Source organism: Halichoerus grypus, chromosome 8 (genome assembly GCF_964656455.1).
Source record: "Halichoerus grypus chromosome 8, mHalGry1.hap1.1, whole genome shotgun sequence".
Taxonomy (NCBI): Eukaryota; Metazoa; Chordata; class Mammalia; order Carnivora; family Phocidae; genus Halichoerus; species Halichoerus grypus.
The window spans coordinates 92,057,600-92,081,265 of NC_135719.1; the positions used below are offsets into that span (position 1 = coordinate 92,057,600).

At 33.9% G+C, this 23,666-nt stretch overlaps 1 protein-coding gene across 8 annotated transcripts in view; it reads right to left on the bottom strand.

Annotated features, from left to right (window-relative positions):
* Positions 1–23,666, bottom strand: part of RALGAPA1 (Ral GTPase activating protein catalytic subunit alpha 1) — a 247,809-nt gene that overhangs the window by 77,926 nt on the left and 146,217 nt on the right. For all 8 annotated transcript variants that reach the window (XM_078053575.1, XM_078053573.1, XM_078053572.1 and 5 more), the window contains 4 exons: positions 22,227–22,361; positions 21,652–21,835; positions 12,826–13,690; positions 10,395–10,466 (listed from right to left, as the gene is read on the bottom strand). In XM_078053575.1, coding sequence (XP_077909701.1) covers positions 10,395–10,466; positions 12,826–13,690; positions 21,652–21,835; positions 22,227–22,361 — 1,256 coding nt within the window. The remainder of the gene's footprint in view (positions 1–10,394; positions 10,467–12,825; positions 13,691–21,651; positions 21,836–22,226; positions 22,362–23,666) is intronic.

The window sequence follows — 23,666 nt, forward strand, 5'->3', positions numbered from 1 at the left end:
GGGAGAAGAACATTTTAGAGAATAGACTACAGTATTAAATTAGGGGATATAATACTCAAGGGGTTTTTAGGGCAGTGAAACTATTCTATAGGATACTGTAATGGTGGATACCTGTTAACTACACATTTGTCAAAATGCATACAATGTACAACACAGAGAATGAACTCTAATGTAAACTATGGACTTCAGTTAATATATCAATATTGTTTCATCAATTTTAACAGATGTTATCACACTGATACAAGAGATAGAAAAATTATGTGTAGGGGAAAAGGGTATGTGGGAACTCTCTGTACTTTGCAATCAATTATTTTGTAAATCTAAAACTGCTGTAATCTTTTAAAATGCTAACTAAATTTAGTTAATGAGATAAAATGTTGAAGATTGAGAAAACTCTAGACTTGATGGTCAAGATACTAACCTTCAGAAGGATAGTTTCAGTAGAGCAGTGAGGTCTGGAACACATGTTGAGCAAGAGAGCAAAAGAGTTATGATTCTTGCCCTCAAGGACTTGACCATTTAGTACCAAAGATAAATTATCATGGGGAAGAGTTAGGATATAAGAACTCACAGATTATTTAGAGGGTTATTATAATTGTTTTGGAAAGAAGTAATAAGAATATCTAAGAATAATAATAGTAATAATAATAATAATACACTGTGACAAATGTTATGACAGGGAAGTGTTATAGGGCTCTGTGAGAGCACATGGAAGATCCAAACATAGTCTGGGGAGGAAGGTAAAGAGAGGTAGTTCCTTTCCCTAAAGGATTTCAGAAAACATGATTTTTAAGCTGAGACTAAAAAAATGGACAGGAGTTGTACTCTGAAAAATTTTATAGCCTAAGACCATTTCATTGTTAAAAAATAAAAGTAAGACAAAAACATTCAATTCTAGAAGAAAAAGAACAATATAAAGCTTATAAATAAGAAATAATAGACAAAAATTAATGAGTTAGAAAACAGAATATAATAAACTAAAAACTGTTTCTTTGAAAAGATTAAGTAGATTATTTGCATCAAGAAAAAAAACCCACTGTAATGGTGATGCATAAGTAATTATAACTTTAGTTTAAAAGTTAGAAAATGTTTTTAAAATAATCATAAACATAACAATTTGTTATTGTAGTAACACCAATAATCTAAAATGTGAGGAAGAAGTAAAAGTATAAAGTTTCTATATGCTATCTATCAAGTTGTAATCAGCTTAAAATAAGATGTTATAAATATAACATATTTTATATAAGCCTTGTGGTAACCACAAAGGAAAAAACTTGTAGCAGATAAACAAAAGACTATGACAAAGGATTCAAACATACTAGTACAAAAAGTCTTTAAATCACAAATGAAGACACTAAGAGAGAAAGCAAAAAACAAAGGATCTACAAAACAGAAAACAATGAAGAAATGGCATTAGTAAGTTTTTACCTCTCAACAATTACTTTAAATGTAAATAGATTAAATTCTTCAATCAAAAGACACAGAATGGCTGAATGGACAAAAAAATGAGATCCAAATGATATGCTGCTTACAGGAGACTCATTTTAGCTTTAAGGGTGAACAGAGAATGAGAACTGAAGGGACAGGAAATAATATTTTAAGCAAATGATAAACAAGAGAAAGCAAAGGTAGCTATATTTATATCAGACAAAATAGACTGTGAGTTAAAAATGGTAAAAAAAAAAAAAAAAAAGTTACTATCATAAAGAAAAGGGGTCAATCCATCAAGAAGATATAACAATTATAAATATTTATGCACCCAACATTGGCACACCTAAATATATAAACCAAGTACTAAAAGAAAAGGGAAATACACAGCAATACAATAACAGTTGGGGACATTAATACCCCACTCTCAACAATGGACAGATCATCCAGATAGGAAATCAAATAAGAAAGTGAATTTGAACAATACTATAGACCAAATGGACTTAACAGACATATACGGAATATTCTGTCCAATCGCAGCAAATACACATTCTTCTCAAGTGCACATGGAACATTTTCTACGATAGATCATGTGCTAAAACACACAAGTCTCAACAAATTCAAGAAGACAGAAATTAGTATCACGTATCTTTTCCAACTACAAAGGAATTAAACTAGAAATTAATAAACAGGAGGAAAGCTGGAAAATTCACAAATACAGGGAAACTAAATGACACACTCCTGAACAACCAATGCATCAAAGAAGAAATCAACAGGGAAATTAAAAATATCTTGAGACAAAAAGAAAAGGAAATACAATAAACCATAACTTATGGAATGTAGCAAAAGCAGTTCCAAGAGGGGAGCTTATAGTGATAAATACATACATCAAGAAAGAAAGAACTATCTCAAATAAACAACCTAACTTTATACCTAAAGGAACTAGAAAAAGAAGAATAAACTAAGCCCAAAGTTAACAGAAGAAAGGAAATAATAAAAATTAGAGCATAAATAAATGAAATAAAGAATAGGAAAATAGAAAAGATGAACAAAACCAAGAGCTGGTTCTTTGAAAACATAAACAAGATTAATAAACCTTTTGCTAGACCAACCATAACAAAAAAGGACCCAAATAAATATTACAACAAATGAAAAGGAGATGTTACAACTGATACCACAGAAATGCAAATGATCATAAGAGACTATGATGAACAACTATTTACCAAACAAGTGGACAACCTAAAAGAAATGCATAAATTCCTAGAAATGTACAACCTACCAAGACTTAATTATGAAAACCAGAAAATCTAAACAGACCAATAACATGTAAGCAGATGGAAGCAGTAATCAAAAACTTCCCAACAAAGAAAAGCCCGGTACCAGATGGCTTCACTGTGAATTCTACCCAACACTTAAAGAATTAATACCTACTCTTCTCAAACTCTTCCAGAAAAGTGAAAAGGTGGGAATACTTCCAAACTCATTTTACCAGGAGAGCATTACCTTGATACCAAAGCTAGGTAAGAATACTACAAGAAAAGAAAATTAGAGGCCAACATCTCTGATGAATATAGATGTAAAAATTTTCAACAAAATACTAGCAAATAGAATTCAATAGCACATTAAAGAATCATACAACATGATAAAGTGAGATTCATCCTCTGGATGCAAAGATGGTTCAACATATGCAAACCAATAGATGTTATACATCACCTCAACGGAATAAAAGATAAAAATCATACAATCATCTCAACAGATGCAGCAAAACAATTTGACAAAATTCAATACTCATTCTTGATAAACAGTCTCAACAAACTGGGTATAGAAGGAATGTACCTCAAAATAATTAAGGCCATATCTGATAAGCCCACAACTAACATTCTCTGTGGTGAAAAGCTGAAAGACTTCTTTTTTCTAAGATCAGGAACAAAATCAGAGTGCCCAACCTCATCACTCCTATTCAACACAGTATTGGAAGTCATAGCCAGAGCAATCAAGCAATAAAAAGAAATAGAAAGCATCTGAACTGGGGAGAAAGTAGTATGATTATCTCTTTTTGCACATGACATAATCTTAAACAAAGAAAATACAAAAGATTCCACCAAAAAACTGCCAGAACTAGTAAAGAAATTCAGTAAAGTTGCAGGATATAAAATCAATACACAAAACCAGTCATTTTTCTATACACTAACAATGAATTATTTGAAAAAGAAATAAAGAAAACAATCTCATTTATAATAGCATCCCAAAAAATTGCTTAGGAATAAATTTAGCCAAGATGAAAGATCTTCACAATGAAAACTATGAGACATTGATGAAAGATAGCCTGTGGTTCATGGATTAATATTAAAATGGTCACACCATCTAAAGTAATCCATTGATTCACTGCAATCCCTATCAAAATTCCAATGGCATCTTTTTTTTTTTTTTTTTTTACAGAAATAGAAAAGCTATACTAAAATTCATATGGAACCATAAAAGACACCAAATAGCCAAAGCAATCCTAAAACAGAATAACAAAGCTGGAGGCATCACATTTACTGATTTCAAACTATATTACAAAGCTACAGTTATCAAAACCATACTGGAATAAGGACAGACACAAAGATCAATTGAACAGAACTGTGAACCCAGAAATAAACCCGTGCACGAATAGTCAACTAATATTTGAAAAGGGAGCCAAGAATATCAATGGAGGAAAGATGGTCTCTTCACTACACTAGATATTCATATGCAAAAGAATGAAACTGGACCCCTACCTTATGCCACTCACAAAAATTAACATGAAATGGATTAAAGACTTAATATTGTAAAACTCCTAGAAGAAAAATAGAGGATAAGCTCTTTGACACTGGTCCCGGCAATGCTTTTTCAGATATGAAAGCACAAGCAACAAAACCAAAACATCAAACTAAAAAGCTTCTGCATGGCAAAACAATGATAAACAAAATGAAAAGGCAACCTATGAAGTGGAAGAAAATATTCGCAAACTATATATATGTATCTGATAATGGGTTAGTATCCAAAATATTAAGGAACTCATACAACAGCAATAAAACAAATAATCCAATTAAAATGGACAAAAAGAAAAAAGAAAAGAGGACCTAAAAAAAAAAAATGGGCAAGGACCCAAAGAGACATTTTTCCAAAGAGGATATTCAAATGACCAGCACATACATGAAAAGGTGCCCAGCATCACTAATCACTGGGGAAATGAAAATCAAAACCACAATGAAATATTACCTCACACTTGCTAGAATGGCTATTATCAAAAAGACAAGAGATAACAAGTGTTGGTGAGGATATACAGAAAAGACAACCCTTGTTGTAAACTGTTGGTGGGAATGTAAATTGATGCAGCCTTTATGGGAAACAGTATAGAGGTTCCTCAAAAAATTAAAAACAGAACTACTACATGATCCAGCAATCCCACTTCTGGATATATATCCAAAAAAACCCCAAAATTACTACCTTGAAGAGATATCTGCATCCCCATGTTCACTGCAGCATTGTTTACAATAGCCAAGGTATGAAAACAACCTGTGTTCATCAACAGATGAATGGATCAAGAAAATGTGGTATACATGTACAGTTGACCCTTGAACAAGAGGGGTTTGAACTGCATGGGTCTATTTATAAACAAATTTTTTTTCAGTAAATACAGTACAGTACTGTAAATGTATTTTCTCTTATGATTTTCTCAGTAACATTTTTCTATAGCTTACTTTAAGAATACAATATATAACACATATAAAATATATGTTAATTGACTTTATATTATCAGTAAGGCCTCCAGTCAAGAGTAGGCTATTGGTAGTTAAGTTTTTAGGAAGTCAAAGTTATATGCAGATATTGAACTGCATGGGGATGGGGTGAGGTTGGTGCTCTTGATTCCTGTGTTCTTCAAGGGCCAACTATACAATGAAATTCAGCCATAACAAAAGGAGGAAATCCTGCCATTTGTGACAACTTGGATGAAACCTGAAGGCATTATGCTAAGTGAAATAAGTCAGACAGAGACAGACAAATATTGTATGTTCTTACTTATATGTGGAATCTGAAAAAAATGAACTCACAGAAGCAGAGAACAGACTGGTTTCAGGGGTGGGGGATAGGGAAATGGGCAAAATGGGTGAAGGTGGTCAAAGGGTATAAACTTCCAGCTGTGAGATGAGTAAGTTCTGGGGAAGTAAAGTACAGCATAGTAACTACAGTTAACAGTACTGTATTATGTATTTAAAGGTTGCTAAGAGAGCGGATTTTTAAGGTTCTCATCACACAAAAAATTATAACTATGTGAGGTGATGAATGTGTTAACTAACCTTATTGTAGAAATCATTTTACAATATATATATTTATAAATCATTATGCTTAAACCATAAACTATCACAATGTTGTATGGCTATTATCAAATGCTATTGTCAATGCTATCTCAATAAAGCTAGAGGGAAAAAATTTTGAAGGGATGATATGGGAACACATAAATTAATTTTTTAAAAAGAGCAAAAAAAAAAATCCCACAAAACTAAAATGAGAAAAGGAATATAGCGGAATTATGATGTGTGTGTATGTACTAATCTGTATTAGTATGCATTTTGAAAACCTCAATGAAAAGGAGTTTTGTAAAAAACCAAAAAACACTGAAGTTGACCCAAGAGCTAAAAGAAAACCCAGAGGCTAATAATGATGAAACAAACTGAAAGAATTAGAAATTTTACTAGTTATTCCAAATTTTCAAACAACAGATAATATTCGTTTCATGAAGCCGGCTATAATCTTAACTTTAAACATAGTAAGAACAGATAAAAAATTAAATAAATATAGAATATGCTTAGAAATGGGCTATACCCTAATTCAAAATTAAAGTCTAGTAAATTGAACACAACAGGAAGTCAAATGACCCAGTAGGTTATTCCAAGAATTATTTAATATTAGCAATCTAGTGATACTACATATAATATACATCAGTTAAGAAAGCAAAACTATATGAAAATTTGAATAGATGCTGAAAAAGATTCCAATAACAGGATGTCCACTCTTGCAACAGGTATTTAACCCTGTAGTGCAAGTTCTAGTCAATGCAATAAAATATGATATAAGCAAAAATAGGCATAACTTTTAGAAAAGAGATTATTTGTAAGATAATTACATACCTAAACAGATCTGAATAGACAACTATAAAATGTTTAAAATAAATAAGAGAATTCACTAAAGTATTTGGAGAGCAAAATATAATGGGAAAAAAATTCTATTTAGAATACCATAACAACAATAAAATAACCCTAAAAGTAATGTCTGGGTCTCAGAATAAATGAAAAACACACCATGATTATGAATGGGAAGAATGATGATAGCAAATGTACTTATTCTCTGCATATGAAAGTTTTATTGTAAATCAAAACCAAAATATCAATGGGATTTTTTTTCTGGAAAACAAGAGCGTAATTCTAACACGTATCCAGAAGAAAAAACAGGTGATAATATCAAAGAAAAGAAGAATATGTATGAATAGGGTGAGGAAGAAGACTGGGTCTATCAGATATTAAATTACAAAGCTATAATAATCACTAACATCTGCATAAAACTGATAGACAACTCAACAGAAATGAACAGATAGCTCTGAAATAAACCGGTTAATATTTGATAAAGGAAACATCAAATCAATGAGAAAGTTATGGATTATTCAACAAATTATGGAAATAGACTATTCTCCAATATTCAAGCTAGTTCCATTTTTTATTCCATAAACTAAAATGTATTCCAGAAGAAATAAAGAATTAAATGTAAAATAATTACCATTCCTACCAAGTAATTATGGATCTAGAAGGAAATACAGTAGAACATTTAATTGATTTCAAGACAGAATTCTCTAAGCACAATAAGCAACTGAAAAAAATCCAAAGAAAGAAGACTGAGAAATAAAATTACATAAAAATGAAAAACCTGTATGCTAAACAATATGAAGTTATTGAAAACCGAAAGCCAAACAACTAACTGGGAAAACTCCCACAATAAGTACAAAAGTTAATCCTTAGATACACACATATGTAGAAGAGCTCCTGCAATTAAGAAAAATTTCCTTTTAAATAGAAAAAGGACACTAAGAGGGAATTTGAAAAAAGATTAAAATTTCTTACAAATACATGAAAGATATTAACTTCACTAGTAGTAAAGAACAATAAATTAAAGAGATACCATGATCTGCCTCCCAAGCTAGGAAAGATTTAGAAAATATGACCAATACCTTGTGTTGGCCAGATTGAAGTTATACTAGTGTTCTACATAATGTTGGTACTAATTAGAAATTAGTACTTAGTGAAAAGTAATTCTGTAGTATGTATGGCCTGAAATAAGTTCTTATGCTTTGATGTAATAATTCCATTTCTAGGAACCTATCCTACGGCAAGATATTAAAAACAATGTCAATGTCCAATAATCATAGAACTTGGCACCATAAAAAATTATTTTTGAAAAATATCAAAATGCCTGAGGAAAATGCTCCCAACATGATAAAGTCCTTTTTAAAAGATAACTTACTGTATACATATTACTAGGATTCCAGTTTTTTAAAATAAAAAAATCATATGTATATCAAAAAAGACTGAAAATAAATGTTCAGAATAGTGTTATAAATATATGGTTTATTTTTTTATTGTATATTTTCTATAATAACTAGAGAAACTAGACATTATTTTTAAAAGATTATTCTGAAAAAAGCTAAAAACCACAAAAACCAAAGAAGTGAGTAAAGATATTTTCTCATAAAATTTGGTAGTAAAAGGCATGAAAGGGATAGACTATAGCTTGAAAGGATGGTAACTGAGGACAGTTTTGTTTTCTTTTGTTTAAAGAAATGTAACAACTGTGCTTATGGTAAAGGGGTAAGTAGAAATACAAGATAAAGATGTGGTCACTTTTTGAAGATCCTAGAGCAAGCAGAGAAGGTAGGAGGTAGAAGTATAGACAGAAAAAAAAAAAAAGGTTTTTCTGAAACTGAAGGTGAGCAAGAAAAGATGGCTCAATATAGAAATTTTAAAGAGAAGTTATAAGGCGGAGTTGTTTGATATGGGAAAGGAATGAATAATCTTGTTTATTTTGCATTCCTATAGAATACTGCTGGCATGGTAGTTTGTTTCAAATGAATTCCCCAATTGTCAGAATCACTGGATTTAATTAGAGGTGTGACTAATGTGTGTTAAATATGAATGGGTTGAGGATGAAAGGTTAGGAACTATTGTTCTACCAGACTGTCTTTCACATAGGAGGTCAAACATTTGAATTGAATCCTCAGTGAGGTTAGAGTAGAGATGATCTTTTGACTATAATGAAGGGCTTGAAGAACAAAGAAGTGGTTTATAATAATTACTCTGAGGAACAAAGTAAGAAGTGAACAAGGGATAAGAAATTTGCCAAACAGTAGAGAAGGTATTGCTGAAGTAAAGGAGCATGAATCTACAGTAACTCTCTATATCACACTGGTTTGATCATTTTCTCTAGTAATATACTGCTGCCTAGGAGTAGAGAAAGTAGATGTGAAGAATGATCTGGATCAGGGGCGCCTGCATGGCTCAGTTGGTTAAGCGACAGACTCTTGGGTTTTGGCTCAGGTCATGATCTCACGGTCCTGAGAGATCCAGCCCTGCATCAGGCTCCACGCTCAGTGGGGAGTCTGCTTGAGATTCTCTATCCCTCTGCTCCTCCCCCCCAACTCACATGTGCATGTGCTCTCAATAAAATAAAATCTAAAAAAAAAAAGAATGATTCTGATCAGAGAATTGATTATAGTCATATATATATATATATATATATATATATATATATATATATATATACTTAAGTGGAAGAATAGTTTTGAGGATGTCAGAAATGGCATTTTTATAGCTGACAATGTGCCAGTCTGCTGACAGGACCAATAAAATCAGAGGTGGGTGGCACACTGACTGTGGGAACAGAAAAAGCAAAAAACTGGAAACATAAAAGTACAAAACACCAACTGACTAAGATGTGAGAGAGTGAGAAATGGATATTAAGTAGGTTGTGGATTTGATATCTCAGAAATACAGGTATTCAAAGTATTGCTTTATTAATGTGTTTCTAGTTATACTGCCAAAAAACCCCATCCATAAATTTTATTTAGAGTCTAGACAAGAAAGTAACATATATACATGTCAACCTTACAGAAATTCCAGTTAAGTAATATTTTGCAGTTTCTAGTACTGGTTTCCCAGAAGTCTTGTTCATATACTATACATCAAGAAACTAGATACCATTAAAATAATGATGTAACAAGATTTTACACATCAAAACCCAAATGTAAACAGGTACATATCCAAGAGCTTAATGAGAAATCAGATTTATAGCAATATAATAACCTATATCCATGTTCTTTGCTCCATTAATATTTTTTGTATGTACTAGCTTGTATTTTTTTTTTTTAAGATTTTATTTATTTTTTTGACAGAGAGATAGCGAGAGCAGAAACACAAGTAGGGGGAGTGGGAGAGGGAGAAGCAGGCTTCCCGTGGAGGAGGGAGCCCGACGCGGGGCTCGATCCCAGTACCCTGGGATCATGATCTGAGCCGAAGGCAGACGTTTAACGACTGAGCCACCCAGGCGCCCCATGTACTAGCTTGTATTCACCAGTCATTTCACTTGAGACCTCCAAGACTAATCAAAAAGGGTATATTTGGAACGTCTAACTATGGGAAAACCAAAGGACATTTTATAAGTTCAGTTAGATTTCTGCCATCAAAAGAATTCTGAAATGCATTAAAAAGGTATAAACTATTCAAAGATACCAAACAGTTTAATGTAGTCCTGCATTTTTTTCAAAAAGTTAATTATTTAAAGGTATAGGTAAATCAAATGTTTCTGTTCAGAAAGTCAACAATACAGTATTATTCACACATAAATAGAAATAGCTGACAGTTGCTAGTTATAAATCTGAAGGTTCTCCAACAACTTACCACTGTCTTGAATCCAAGTTCCTAAGTTCTCTAAGTAGTTTCTCATTTTTCTTCAAGAGATGAAAGCTCCTCCTAAATAGAGAGATTTATAAACATTTTCATCACCTTTGCAGTGAATGACATGACAGTCCCAGAAATACTTTCCACTCTACTCATGCAACTTTTAAACACTTTTCTTGCCTTTTCATACTTCTAACACAAAGGAGAACAGACCCTAAAAGAAATGTAAAGAATAAATGTCATTATTTCTACCAAGGCCCTCATAGATTTCTGTCAGTGGATCATTATCTATTGATCACTTCAATTTTTCCTTGCAGATGCTGTGAGCTTCTCAAACTCATATCCAGAAAAATGGCTAAAAGTACTTGCAGGTTCCTTCTCAAGAGTTTCCTAAAAATATTTAAGAAAGTTGCTCCTAATGAGAAATAAAATATTCACAAAATCTAAATCATTATCAAGTAAGCATATGTAATCCAGATGGAATTTGCTTTCTTCCTTATGTTACCTTACAGGTATTTTTTACACTATGAAGCAATGTAGACATTTTACCAAATACATTCTTTATGTGCTAAATACGTACAAATTATATTCATGAAATCAATGCTTGCTGTGGTAAAATACAGCTTCCCACCTTTAATTTTTCTCAAGAGCCAATATATGAACCATCCTACAGCAAGAGAGAGTAGAATGCACTTACATGAGTGGCAATTACCTACATTTGGACATACCATAAGGCAAACTGTATTCCTGACATGTCTTCCCCATAAAGCAGAGAATACTGCCTTCTAATAAATGGAAGTGTTTAAATTAAGTAAGATTATAAACGCTAGTCAAGCAAGTAGAACTCCATTTCAGTGCTTCATCTGCATTTAAATTACTTTAAGATTTATTTGTCCAGTGATACCTGAGTTCCCCTCCTACTACAAATTGAACAAAAACAATACATTAAATAATGTCGTGTCTTCCACATCCCTACAGCTTTTAGTATCACAGAAATTTAAAAAATAAATGTATAATGATGCTTTATACTAGTGTACAACTTGGTATTTTATGTACATTATCTAAATTCTCACCACTATGTGAGGTGGGAGTTATTTCTTCAACTTATAGCCTGAAGCTTAATGGTTAAATGACTCTAACCTGGTTCTTCTGATTTAAATCTAATGCCTTTTCATTTAACTCTTACCCAACTTACATGAATACTTGGTGTTAACTGCAAGCTTTTTGCAACATGTGTAAGAAAACAAAATTTAAAAAAATGAAATACAGATTCTTTTCCTGATTTGATGATAAACCTTGAGTTAACTTCTCTGATACAAACAAGAAAAGATCATATTGTTATTTGTCAAAAAAAACCCGTTAGGCTTATGTGACATAATAAGAAATATGTATTTGGGCTCTGCCCCAGTTCCTGACACAGAGCTCCTAAAACTCTTGTTATTTCCTGAGCAATGAAGGTGACAGGAACATCTTACAGAGTTCCTAAATCTCTTGCAATTTCCCTGGTAATAGGAGAATCTTCTGTTCTGATGAGGTGATGCTTGGTGTGCTCCTGGATAACTTCAGGATGGGGCTTGGTCATCCGAAAGCACAAACCATGATTAGAAGCTTGGAACTTTCAGCCACCCCTATGGGGAGGGGAGACTGGCTGGAGACTGAGTTAATAGTTAATCATGCCTATGTGAAGAGGCCTCTGTAACAATCCCTAAACCATGAGGTTCAAAGAGCTTCCTGGTTAGTCAACTCAAGTCAATGTGCTGGGTCGGTGGCAGACCCCAACTCCACAGGAACAGAAGCTCCTGCACTTGGGAACCTTCCAGACTTCATCCTATGTACTTCATTTGTCTGTTCATCTGTATCCTTTAACCACCTTTTATAATAAACTGCTGAACAGAAGTAAATGTTTTGTGAGCCATTACAGCTAATTATCAAACCTGAGGAGGTAGTTATCTGATTTATAGCTAGTTGGTCAGAAATATGGACTTTCAATTGTGTCTGAAGTGGGGGGCAGTCTTGTGGGTCTGAGCCCTCAATCTGTTTGTGCTAACTCCAGTTAGTGCTGGACCTGCCTGGTGTGGAAAACCCACCTATTTGGTGTCAGAAGTGTTATAAGAAAAAAAAGTTTCTCCTATTAGCTTACGTGAAGGTTGGAAAAATAAGATTTTTTTTTCAATTATATGAGCTGTAATTTCAAAGTCAGAAAGTTCTACAAGTCATTATGAAAATGTTAATAGTTAATTTATTATCTTTTTATTCCCTTGAATCCTGATATAACTCAGTCGTCTCAAAAAAAAAAAAAAAAAAATCTGTCCAAAAGCCAAAGAACTAATTGGTAGATAAAATTTAGTGAGGAAAAGAAGAGAAACTAAAATGCCTGATCAAAAGATGAATAAGACTAATGTTAAAAAAAAAAATTCTCTTTTATTCTTACCTTTTGTCCCAGGAATTCATTCCCAATATACTAAGAAGCAATCTGCAATAATAAAATGCTGACTGAGGCTTTTGAGGTGTTGGTTCATCTTGCTCCACAGCTTTCATGTTTAAGTCATTAAAGTGTTTCTCAACAAATTCTTTTTCCTCTGTATGCTGCTTAAGGATAGCATTAATAACATCATTTTCCTGTTTTTCAGAAATGCACACAGGTTGTGGAGCAGGAATATTAAGTGAGATTCCAGTTCTCTGTAAGCATTCAGGACTAGTTATACCTAAATACTGCAAAAGCTCGTCAAGAACATCTTCTTCATCTCTTATGGTATCCCAAGTTGGTACAGTTTCTCTAAATCCTCTTTTAAACTGGAGGGAAATCCCATCATTTACTGTTATATCTTCTAAGCATTCATTAGATGTAGGAGGCTCTTCTGGCTTCTCTTGGCGAGACAATGAAAGTACGAGCGATGTAGGCTCTGACAAGCCACTCACAGGAGGTGGTCCATACAGAATGGCAGAATCCCATGAATATTTTCCGGAGAGATCACGTACTATGATTCTAACATTTGAATTGGCTGACGCAAGGCCAGCAGATAAACCTCCTCCGGGTATACTCTCTTCTGATCTGATCTGGATACAGGAGACTAAGGTTGTATTGTTCAACACAAAGAACTGGATATTTGGACTCTCAAAGAGTTCAGGAGAAAGTTCAGTACTTTCACTGTAATGATTGTCATGATTTTCACACACCTGACTTGTTAACATAGCAGGACCACCACTCATTGGATAATGGCCCAAGTGATTTACCAGATGTGTAATAACAGTGCGGGCGGCTATCGAGATTAATCCTTGCTGCATTTGAGTTTTCACTAGAAATAAGAAATATAAGTGAGTGGGAATACTGCTGCTTCCTAGGAAGTCATGTTAACAATGAAATTATTAGACAACAAATGGAGATTTCTTCACATTACCAAAATCACATTAAAATATTAGAGTAAATATGAGTATTTCCAATTCAGATTCTGTACTACAGGAATGATGGCAAAGAAGAAAACTCTCTTTGATGAAGTTTTGTTAATTTTATGAAAAAGCCCTTTTTCAAAGTTTTGCTTATGGAGTCATAATTTAAACTTAAGCCTTTATATGTAAATCATATTTAAAAGAAGGATCGCGAGTATTATAAATCACCTGAAATCGCTTAGTATACACATTAGAAAGCCAATGAAATCCAAATGATAAGTTTCTTATGAGTAAATTCAGAGAGACAGCATGCCTTAAATGTCATTTAATTATGGCTTTTATCAATGATATAAAAGTTTCAGAGAAAAGTAATCCTTCACTAAACTTTAGGAGTCAGAATCAATTTAAACAGTGAGTTGGTATAGCCAGTATATGCCACAAAAACTTTATTTTAAGGGAAAGCAAATTTTATGGGCCTGCTTATGTATTATATTTTTATAAGATACTCTTCTGGGTCATTGTGACCTAGTCTGAGCAGTTAAGTTGTATGTAAGAAGCATATTTCCTTCCTTCCTTGAATACCTTAGGGAAAACAAACAGATAAAGAGCATACCCATATGAGTAATTTTTTTAAAAAAAATCATACCAAAGAGTAAAAAAAGAAAGCTCAAAGAATATAGCACTCAGAGGCCTGAAATGTCAGGACCTCAAGGAAGAGGAAAAGGGAAAAAGAAGGCAGAAAACACAGAGAGAGAATAAAGGGCGGAAGGAAGAAGTGGAGATAGACAATAACTTGTCAAAGCCCACTAGCCAAAGACTGCCAGTGTGATCCTAAGTAGGGCTGATGTGGAAGCCAGTTCTGAAATAAGTGGTATCAGGGAGTGGAGACAGTTTGGTTACGATTATCTTGATACTTTTCATCCAGGAGGCAGGGGAAGAGCTGTCATTGGTAAGGAAGTACTCATCATTCATGTTAGGATGTTTAGTTGTGTGTTTGTATGTTTACTGTGTTCTTGTCTTATGTAATTATAGACACGATTACAGAATGACTGTGTCTCCATAATGTTCTACCATAGTCTTAGAGTGATCTTGTCTGAGTATTGTTTATATTCTGAAAGGATTTTAATCATTTGGGAATACTATGGCCTACCTGCCATAATAAGTCTACATTTGATCTAAATCTAAATCTAGATTTGATCCTGATGACCAAAGCATTATCTACATGTAATAAATGCCTTAGTTTTAAGTGTACTTTGTGATGTATTTTGGTAACTGTACAGACCTGTGTAACCACCCAACATAATCTATAGTAAAATTCCCACATAAAAAAGAATAAATTTTATTTTATGTAAATTATATCTCAGTAAACCCTACTTTAAAAGTTTATAAGGATAGGGGCGCCTGAGTGGCTCAGTCGGTTGAATGGCTGCTTTCAGCTTAGGTCATGATCCCAGGGTCCTGGGATCGAGCCCCGCATCGGGCTCCCTGCTTGGCGAGGAGCCTACTTCTCCTTCTCCCTCACTTGTGCTCTCTCGCTCTCTCTCAAATTAATAAATAAAGTCTTAAAAAAAAAGTTTATAAGGACATTAGCTTGTGCACTGCTCATATGATACTTAAAAAGAGGCAAGAGAAAAGAAAAGTGTTACATTTTCAAGGCCACAGCCCTCAAGGTTGGAACCAACACACTGGCTATAGGCAGAGATCAGCAAGAAACCAGCAGCTGTGCCATTAATAGCAAAAACATCTTCTTCCATTATTCCAACTCTAAAAAGAACAGTTTTCTCTGGCCTTTGGTTGATTTTGAAATGTTAAGAGTATCAAAATTTTAATCTTCCATTATCAATCAAGTTTGTGACTATATACATATGTATATGAATATTTTTCAGTTTACTTAAAAAGTTCCAGTTACATTGAGTTTTTCTTCAATTATAAATACGGCTAGTTCTGAAAATCAGCTATTCAACGCTAGATAACACTAAATGATTAACCTTAATTCAATCCTACATTTTTAAGACCATATGCAAGCCAAGTAATAAGATATGTCACTGGATGATGAGAAACAGAGGGGTGGCTTGAATCTAGTGTCTGCTTTCCCTTCCCTCATTATAACAGAATTTAATGAATGTTCACGCTGTTAGGGGCCTTACACACAACCTAGCCAATACCTGTCATTTTGAACATGAGGACAAGTGGGTACACGAGTTAAGGGATTTATCTGCCATAGAAGAACAAGGCTGGTCTTTTGCTTCCCAGTTCAGTGTTATTTCCATCTTTACCACAACTCTAATTTTCATATTTTTCTCTTTTGTTAAAATGTCCCTTTCTTTTGGCAAATCACTGTGACATATGGAAATAATGAATTCAAAATTTGTTTTTTCTTTGTATAGTAACTTCAAAATAGTATTATTTAGTGTAAAGTACCATATAAAAGGGCCAGATCAATTGAAAAGCTCATTTAAATAAGACTAAATCACATTTTAAATGGTAATAAAAATCATAATTAAAGACATTAAAAATTTTTTTGATGTATGAAAAAAATTTTGTTCTTTCTTTTTCCTTCTTCTTTCCTTTTGAGTGATAAACTTAAATAGGTGACTTGTTCTAAGCAGTGAATCTTTTTTGCAGAGCATTTCTGAAGTGAAAGAATGTAATTTAATAGAAGCAGATCACAAAATAGAGACAAATTCCTGACACTGTCTCTGGCCTGAGCTGTGATCATGGACAAATCACATACAACACCTTAAACCCCATTTTTCTCTAAAAATAATACAGATTTCTTATAAAGATGAATTGAAAACTCATATAAAAAATTGGATATAACAGAAGCAATATAAATCATTCAATTTTGAGAGCATTATAAGTAACACAGGTTTTATGAGTTCCTTTTTCAAACTTACTTATAAATAAAACTGCAAGAACAAGCCCCACTCTTTACCTACAACAAACCTCTAAGCCCAGGTACCTGTCCATCCTATACATCCTCTTCTCAAAGGAAGAGATAGTGGGAATGAAGTTCAAATGAGCTTGTTCACAAATCTGTCATAATTATTAACACTGAGAATACTTAAAAAATATATTTAGATTTTAAATGTAGGTAACAGCATTTTCTTTCCTAAGCTGCTTCTCTTCAGGATATATATAAATATGAAAGGATAAAAATATCTCAACTTGTTAACTGGGCAATTTTATTTAGATTTTTTTTTTGAGTTATAAACTATAGAACGTATGTATCTCTCTTCTACATATCTATTTAGATATAAAGAAAATACATGAAATTCTCTAAATATTGAAAATGAAATTCTAAATAAATAGCTTTAGGAGAAAATGCAACATGAAGATATCGATGCTTCTAAGGCTTTGTGTAACTGGCATTCATTTAAATAAGTCTATTCAGGGTTGTCTTTTCAGACTGTTAGATTAAACAAACCCTACAGCATTTGCAGCAAACCCATAATTACAGATTATTATGGCATACAAAAGCAGCAAGACATAAAAAGCTGCAGCAATTCATTGCACTGTAATAGAACATGCAGAGGAAGTTAATTTTGGCAAATGCTTTAAATATTAGCTTTGCATAATATGTATAGGTGAAACTATAATTAGGACAGAATGAATCCTTTGGAGTCTCCTTTCACTCTGACCCTGCAAATGATGACTTTTTGCTAATAAGACTACTGCCATTTGACAAAAAGCCAACTTTACTACCTTGCTTTATTATTTAGTGAATTTAATAATTACAGCCACTCCTGCCAATAGTTCTCAAATCAGACTTGTTCAATCCAATACTGAGCTTATTATGGACACTCTATGTTTAGAAATCTTTGGCCAAAAAAGTACTTGAAGATGATGAAGCATGCCTTAGACAAGGGCACAGTGATTAGTCACTTTGCCACGTTAAAAAAACACAACAACACAGCATGTAGTCACTACAGACCACAGAATCACCTGCTGTTGGCCTACAGCTGTTCCTAAAAGGTTCTGCATTTGTCTGGTCTTTTGTATCTTTAAGAAATTCCAAAGGGTACAACTTAATACATTTAGAGAATAATACTCCAAAGAGTATTTGGTATCAATATAAAGTTCATCTATTTAAATCTTTACTTTTGTATCTTCTCCAGTGACTATTAATGGTATAGATTTTGTCTGAAATACACTAAAACCTCTCTTTACATAAGTAAACTATTTATTTCACTGTTTAACAAGTGCGCTATAATACCCTGAATCAAACTTTATCATTTTACCCTAAAAAAACAACTAATCTTTTCATAAAACTTTGTTTTCACGTAAAATAAACACTCCTTTTTACTATATTAAATCTAAAGAAATAATATGTAAAGTTGCCTATATATCAATTATGGTCTAAATTATTTTCCTATACTATACTTCCCAGTATATCTCTACTATATCTGAGCTAAAATTTATATCTTACATTCTTATTTCACTTGTATATAGCTGACCCTTGAACAATATGGGGGTTAGGGTGCCAACTGCCCCCCATGCAGCTGAAAGTCCATGTTTAACTTTTGACTTCCCAAAACCTTAACTCCCAATAGCTTACTGTTGACAGGAAGCCTTACCAATGGCATAGCAGGTGACTAACACGTATTTGGATTGTTATATGTATTATATACTGTATTCTTACAATGAAGTAAGCTAGAGAAAAGAAAATAAGAGAAAATACATTTATAGTAAAAAAAACAATCAAAAAAACCCAAAACCCATGTGTAAGTGGACCTGCACAGTTCAAGCCTGTGTTGGTCAGGTCAACCGTATCTGTGTTTTGGACAAACTATTAGCAACTTGTGGTCAACCCCAAACCCTAGCCCTATTTCTTTGATGTGTAACTTCCGATCTTCACTTGCATTCTACATCACCAATCCATTATCATGGCCACATCTTAGATGTCTTAATCATTTATAACTATTCCACCTTTAAAAACCAAACTCCTCCTTAACAGCTTACTCTTTGACCACAATCAACTAATCTAGTGATTTTCCCATTCTGTTTTGTAGAGCCCTTGGAGAATGCTTTTGGAGATGGGCAGAAGAGAAGTCAGTAGGATCCCAGGCCTCCACCCTGCTGCAGCTCTACTTCTAGAAGTTTTACAAATTGGGCTTCCTTGTGAAATTTATTTTATGTAAAACTCCTTGTGAAGGGGTTCCACTGCTTAAAAACTCATTTTAAAAACTACTGTCTGTAAGACTGTTGAATCACAGACCTGTACCTCTGAAACAAATAATGCATTATATGTTAAAAAAAAAAAAGAAGATAGTAGGAAGGGAAAAATGAAGGGGGGGAGAATCGGAGGGGGAGATGAACCATGAGAGACTATAGACTCTGTGAAACAAACTGAGGGTTCTAGAGGGGAGGGGGGTGGGGGGATGGGTTAGCCTGGTGATGGGTATTAAAGAGGGCATGTACTGAATGGAGCACTGGGTGTTATACGCAAACAGTGAATCATGGAACACTACATCAAAAACTAATGATGTAATGTATGGTGATTAACATAATAAAAACAAACAAACTGCTGTCTTAACATACTGATGCTCTCCGTGATTATAAACCTCAGCTGCATATTAATCACCTGCAAAGCTTTAAAAACTCCTAGCTATCCCAAATTAAGATATCAAAATCTCTATGGATGGGAACAGAGCAGCAGTAATTTAATATGCAACTAAGGCCGAGAATCACTGTTCTCTCTCTTTTTTTTTTTTGAGTGAGAGAGAGTGTGTGAGAGATGGAGAGAGAGCACAGAGGGAGAGGGAGAAGCAGGCTCCCCACTGAGCAGGGAGCCTGTTGTGGGGCTCGATCCCAGGACCCTGAGATCATGACCTGAGCTGAAGGCAGCCACTTAACCGACTGAGCCACCCAGGTACCCCTTGAGAATCACTGTTCTAACTTCTTATTACCACCAATATCTACTTTATGATTCACTGGATCATTCCATTTTCCTCTAACTTATTAGACATTTCTAAGCATCAGTTTAATCCTCACTAAGCCTAAATTCCATGGCTAAATCATATACTAATACTCTGAAAGTCATAGTTCCCATGTTTTTCCACCACATCCACCTTACTGAATGCTGACTAGTACAACCAAAACTTTGTAGTTTCCATTTTCTGTTGGACTCTCAATAACTTCTGCCAATTCCCTTAATTTACTTCCATTTTCTTCTTCTTTCTGGGTCAGGATAAGGGCTAATATTAGCACCTATACTTTCTAGCTCACTCTTCAGGAACTTCGCCATACTAATGATCCCCTTCTCATCTTCCTTCTCAGCTTATAATTAAAAGTTCAATTCTCTTCATTCTTAGAACTCCCTTACCCCTGAATTATCCTTTAGCTCACCACTGTCTTACCACTTTTCTTTTTTACACAGTCAAGCTTCTATAAAGAGTACTTTTGATAAATGGTTCTATTTCTTTAACTACTCCTTGCTCCTCAACCGACAGCCATCCACTTCTCCCTCCTACTTCTCTGCTGAAATTAAAGCAGACATATTTTTCAGCCTTTCTATATTTGACCTATCACTTAATACCAGTGCCCAGTCTTTTAAATACCTTTTTTATGTTTTTATTTCTGAGAAATTACTCTCTCCCAGTTTTCCTTCCTTTCCAACTTTTCTCAGAACACACACAAACACAAGCATGCAGGCATGTGTGTGCACACGCACACACACACACAAATAAATATTCCTAACAATGACCTCTCTGCTATATTCGACATCTGCATATACAACAAACTGCCTGCTAGTGGTCTTCATATGTATAATCAACAGGCACCCCAAACTAAACCATTTCCAACACTCCTCATTTTCCCTCTCAAACCTCTAACTTTTCTCATATTCTTGGTCTACTTTGGGGGAAATCTAACCAATTTAAGCCTTTAGCAACTCTTGTTTGGCCTACTGCAATAGCCTCATCATTGGTCTCTCTGCTCCTGGGTTAACCTCCCTAAAACCAATCTAACATACCAAAGATCAGCAAATTCTTTCTGTAAGGGGCCAGATAGTAAAAATTTTCAGTTTTATGGACCACATGATCTCCTCCGTAACTGTACAACACTACTGTTGTTGCACAAAAGCAGCCATCATGATATGAAAATGAACAGTACGGATGTAAATAAAACTTTATTTACAGAAACAGGTGGAAGACATGGGCCATAATCTTCTAACTCCTATAAAATACTGTTTTCAAACTGCTCTTAATACTAAATTTATCATGTATATAACCTTCTTAAAAACCCTTCAATAACTACTAGGTTCCTCTGGGCTACCTCCATAATTCTTAAATGTAGTTTTACTTCTATACTCATATTTATTTATTTACATCTTTCCCTGATATCAGAAAGTAAACTCTCTGAATGTAGAAGCAATGTGGCTTAAAAAAAATGTTACTGAGTTCACTACCTATCAAGAACTATGCAAAGGGTTTTACACATCCTATCTTATTCAGTACTCAAAACAACCATGAGGGAATGAATATTATTATCCCCATTTTACAAATAAGGAAACAGAGCCACTCAGCTAGTAAATGAGAGTTAAAATTCAGTAGCACCACTTTTGTTAGGCTCCAAAGCTAAATCTGTTATTCCATTATATAAATTCTATGATGTATAAAATAAAATATCAAAAAGAACTTATCAGAATAACTTAACTAGAAGTATAAATGGAATGTCATCACATATAATCTTAGTAACTATGTTTCTGAAGTTATTTCTTAAAATAAAAATGAACTTTGGTGTAATATACATGATGAGGTAAACAACTACAAAGTAAGATATATCATCTCCATTATTTCTACCTATGCCCTCAAATCATATTTTGAGAGAACCCAAGAAATAATATGGTCCTGAAGTGAATTCATTTTACCTTCTGTCACTGGCTGAAGCTTAGAAGATCGTTCTGAATCCGGAGAGTGCAGAGGTTCAGGCTCTTTCAGACTTTCCAAATGCATAAAAGGATCATAATCTACAGATGCCAAATCAGAGAGGCTCATTGGAAAATACCTTGGATTGCTAAAACACTGAGCTCCATAAACACACCCATGTAATACCTGGAAATATGAGGGAAAAACATAGTTTTCAGTGAAGATAAATAAAAGGGAAAAAATGTCAACTGGTAATATAAGAGCTTGACAAAATTTTTAAGCATTTTAAAACTTAGTTCTTCAATCAAGGTAAATTTAATACTTCTTAAAAAGAAGAATGAATAAAATTTAACTAATGATTCTCACATTCAACAAAGATTTGACTCCTTTCACAAATCTGCAGTGAAACAACTATGTCTTGTAGGAAGAAGTTTTAATTATCTTTAGGTCAAGATAAATCTACATTCTTAGAAAATACCTAGCTCTAAAAAATAAGAATGCAATACTAAGAAATGTGATTTCTTTCAGTTTTAAAAACTGTTGGTTACCAAATAAACAATAAAGCAAACAAGTTGACCTTATAAATACAATTGAGGACAGATTTTTCTATTTTATCATTTTCTGCTCCTGCAGCATGGACTGGTTGGAGCAGTGTCTTTAGAGGTAAGGCCATGATCCAGTCCAGAAGGCACAGAAGTAAGGACACCACCAACTGTAACAACAACAAAAGATAATTATTATTGTAAACTCATAAAATAAGACCTTAATATTATTAACAGAAATTCACCAACTTATTTTTTGTCTTCCAAAATTTATTTCAGGAACTATCAATCCTAATTCTACCATGAATATTTACTTAGATCTAACTGATTCTAAAATATTGTACGAGTATTATTGTGGGTTTCTTCCTTATATTTTAGAGCCAGCACAATGAAACCTTAAACATAATAAAAACAGGACTGCCAAAATTACTTTAAAATTACTATAAAAACACTGAGTTTAGGGGCGCCTGGGTGGCTCAGTTGGTTAAGCGTCTGCCTTTGGCTCAGGTCATGATCCCAGGGTCTTGGGATCAAGCCCCGCGTCGGGCTCCCTGCTCAGCGGAGAGCCTGTTTCTCCCTCTCCTTCTGCCCCTCCCCCTGCTTGCACGCTCTCTCTCTCTCTGTCAAATAAATAAATAAAACCTTAAAAAAAAAACACTGAGCTAAAATGAGGACATCAATTAGTCATCTATTTAAAACTGTTCAAGGAATGCAACACAAATGAAAGGTTTGAGTTTATATATTACAATCACTTCTACATTCCTTTTAAAGAACAAAAAGAACCAATAAAACATCACAAAACCAATATCGTCAGTATAACCAGAAAATAGAACATCTAAACTTCAAATTATCTGTAGGTAGAAAGTACAAAGCAAATCCCAGCAAGCTTTTCCCCACTCCCCCATTACAAACTTCCATGAAGAGCAAGGGCAGTTTGGGAAAAACTGTAAAAGAGAGAAAAGAACTAGGTACAAACCTAAAAATCAAGCCAGAAAGAAAAAGTCACCCTAAGTGTGAGAATACTGAAAAAGTGTACTGGTAGATAGATACTGAGTGGTTAAAAAGGACTTAAAAGTACACACACAGGAAAGGTAATATTTTGGGGGAGAAGAATTTTAAGAGGGAATAGGGAGACATCCTGTGGAAATCATGTAGTAAAAAGAAAAAGCAAAAGAGAAATTTAAGACTTAAATTTTAAAAATTGTGGACATGCGGCACCTGGGTGGCTCAGATGGTTAAGCGTCTGCCTTCAGCTCAGGTCATGATATCTAGGTCCTGGGATCGAGCCCGCTCCCTGCTCTGTGGGAAGTCTGCTTCTCCCTCTCCCTTTGCCTCTCCCCTGCTTGTGCTCTCTCTGTCTCTGTCTCTCTCAAATGAATAAATAAAATCTTGAAAAAAAAAAAGCTTAAAAAAATTGTGGACCTACAACTTTTCCTTAAAAAGCATCATCCAATAAATTGATGGTCCTTTAATTC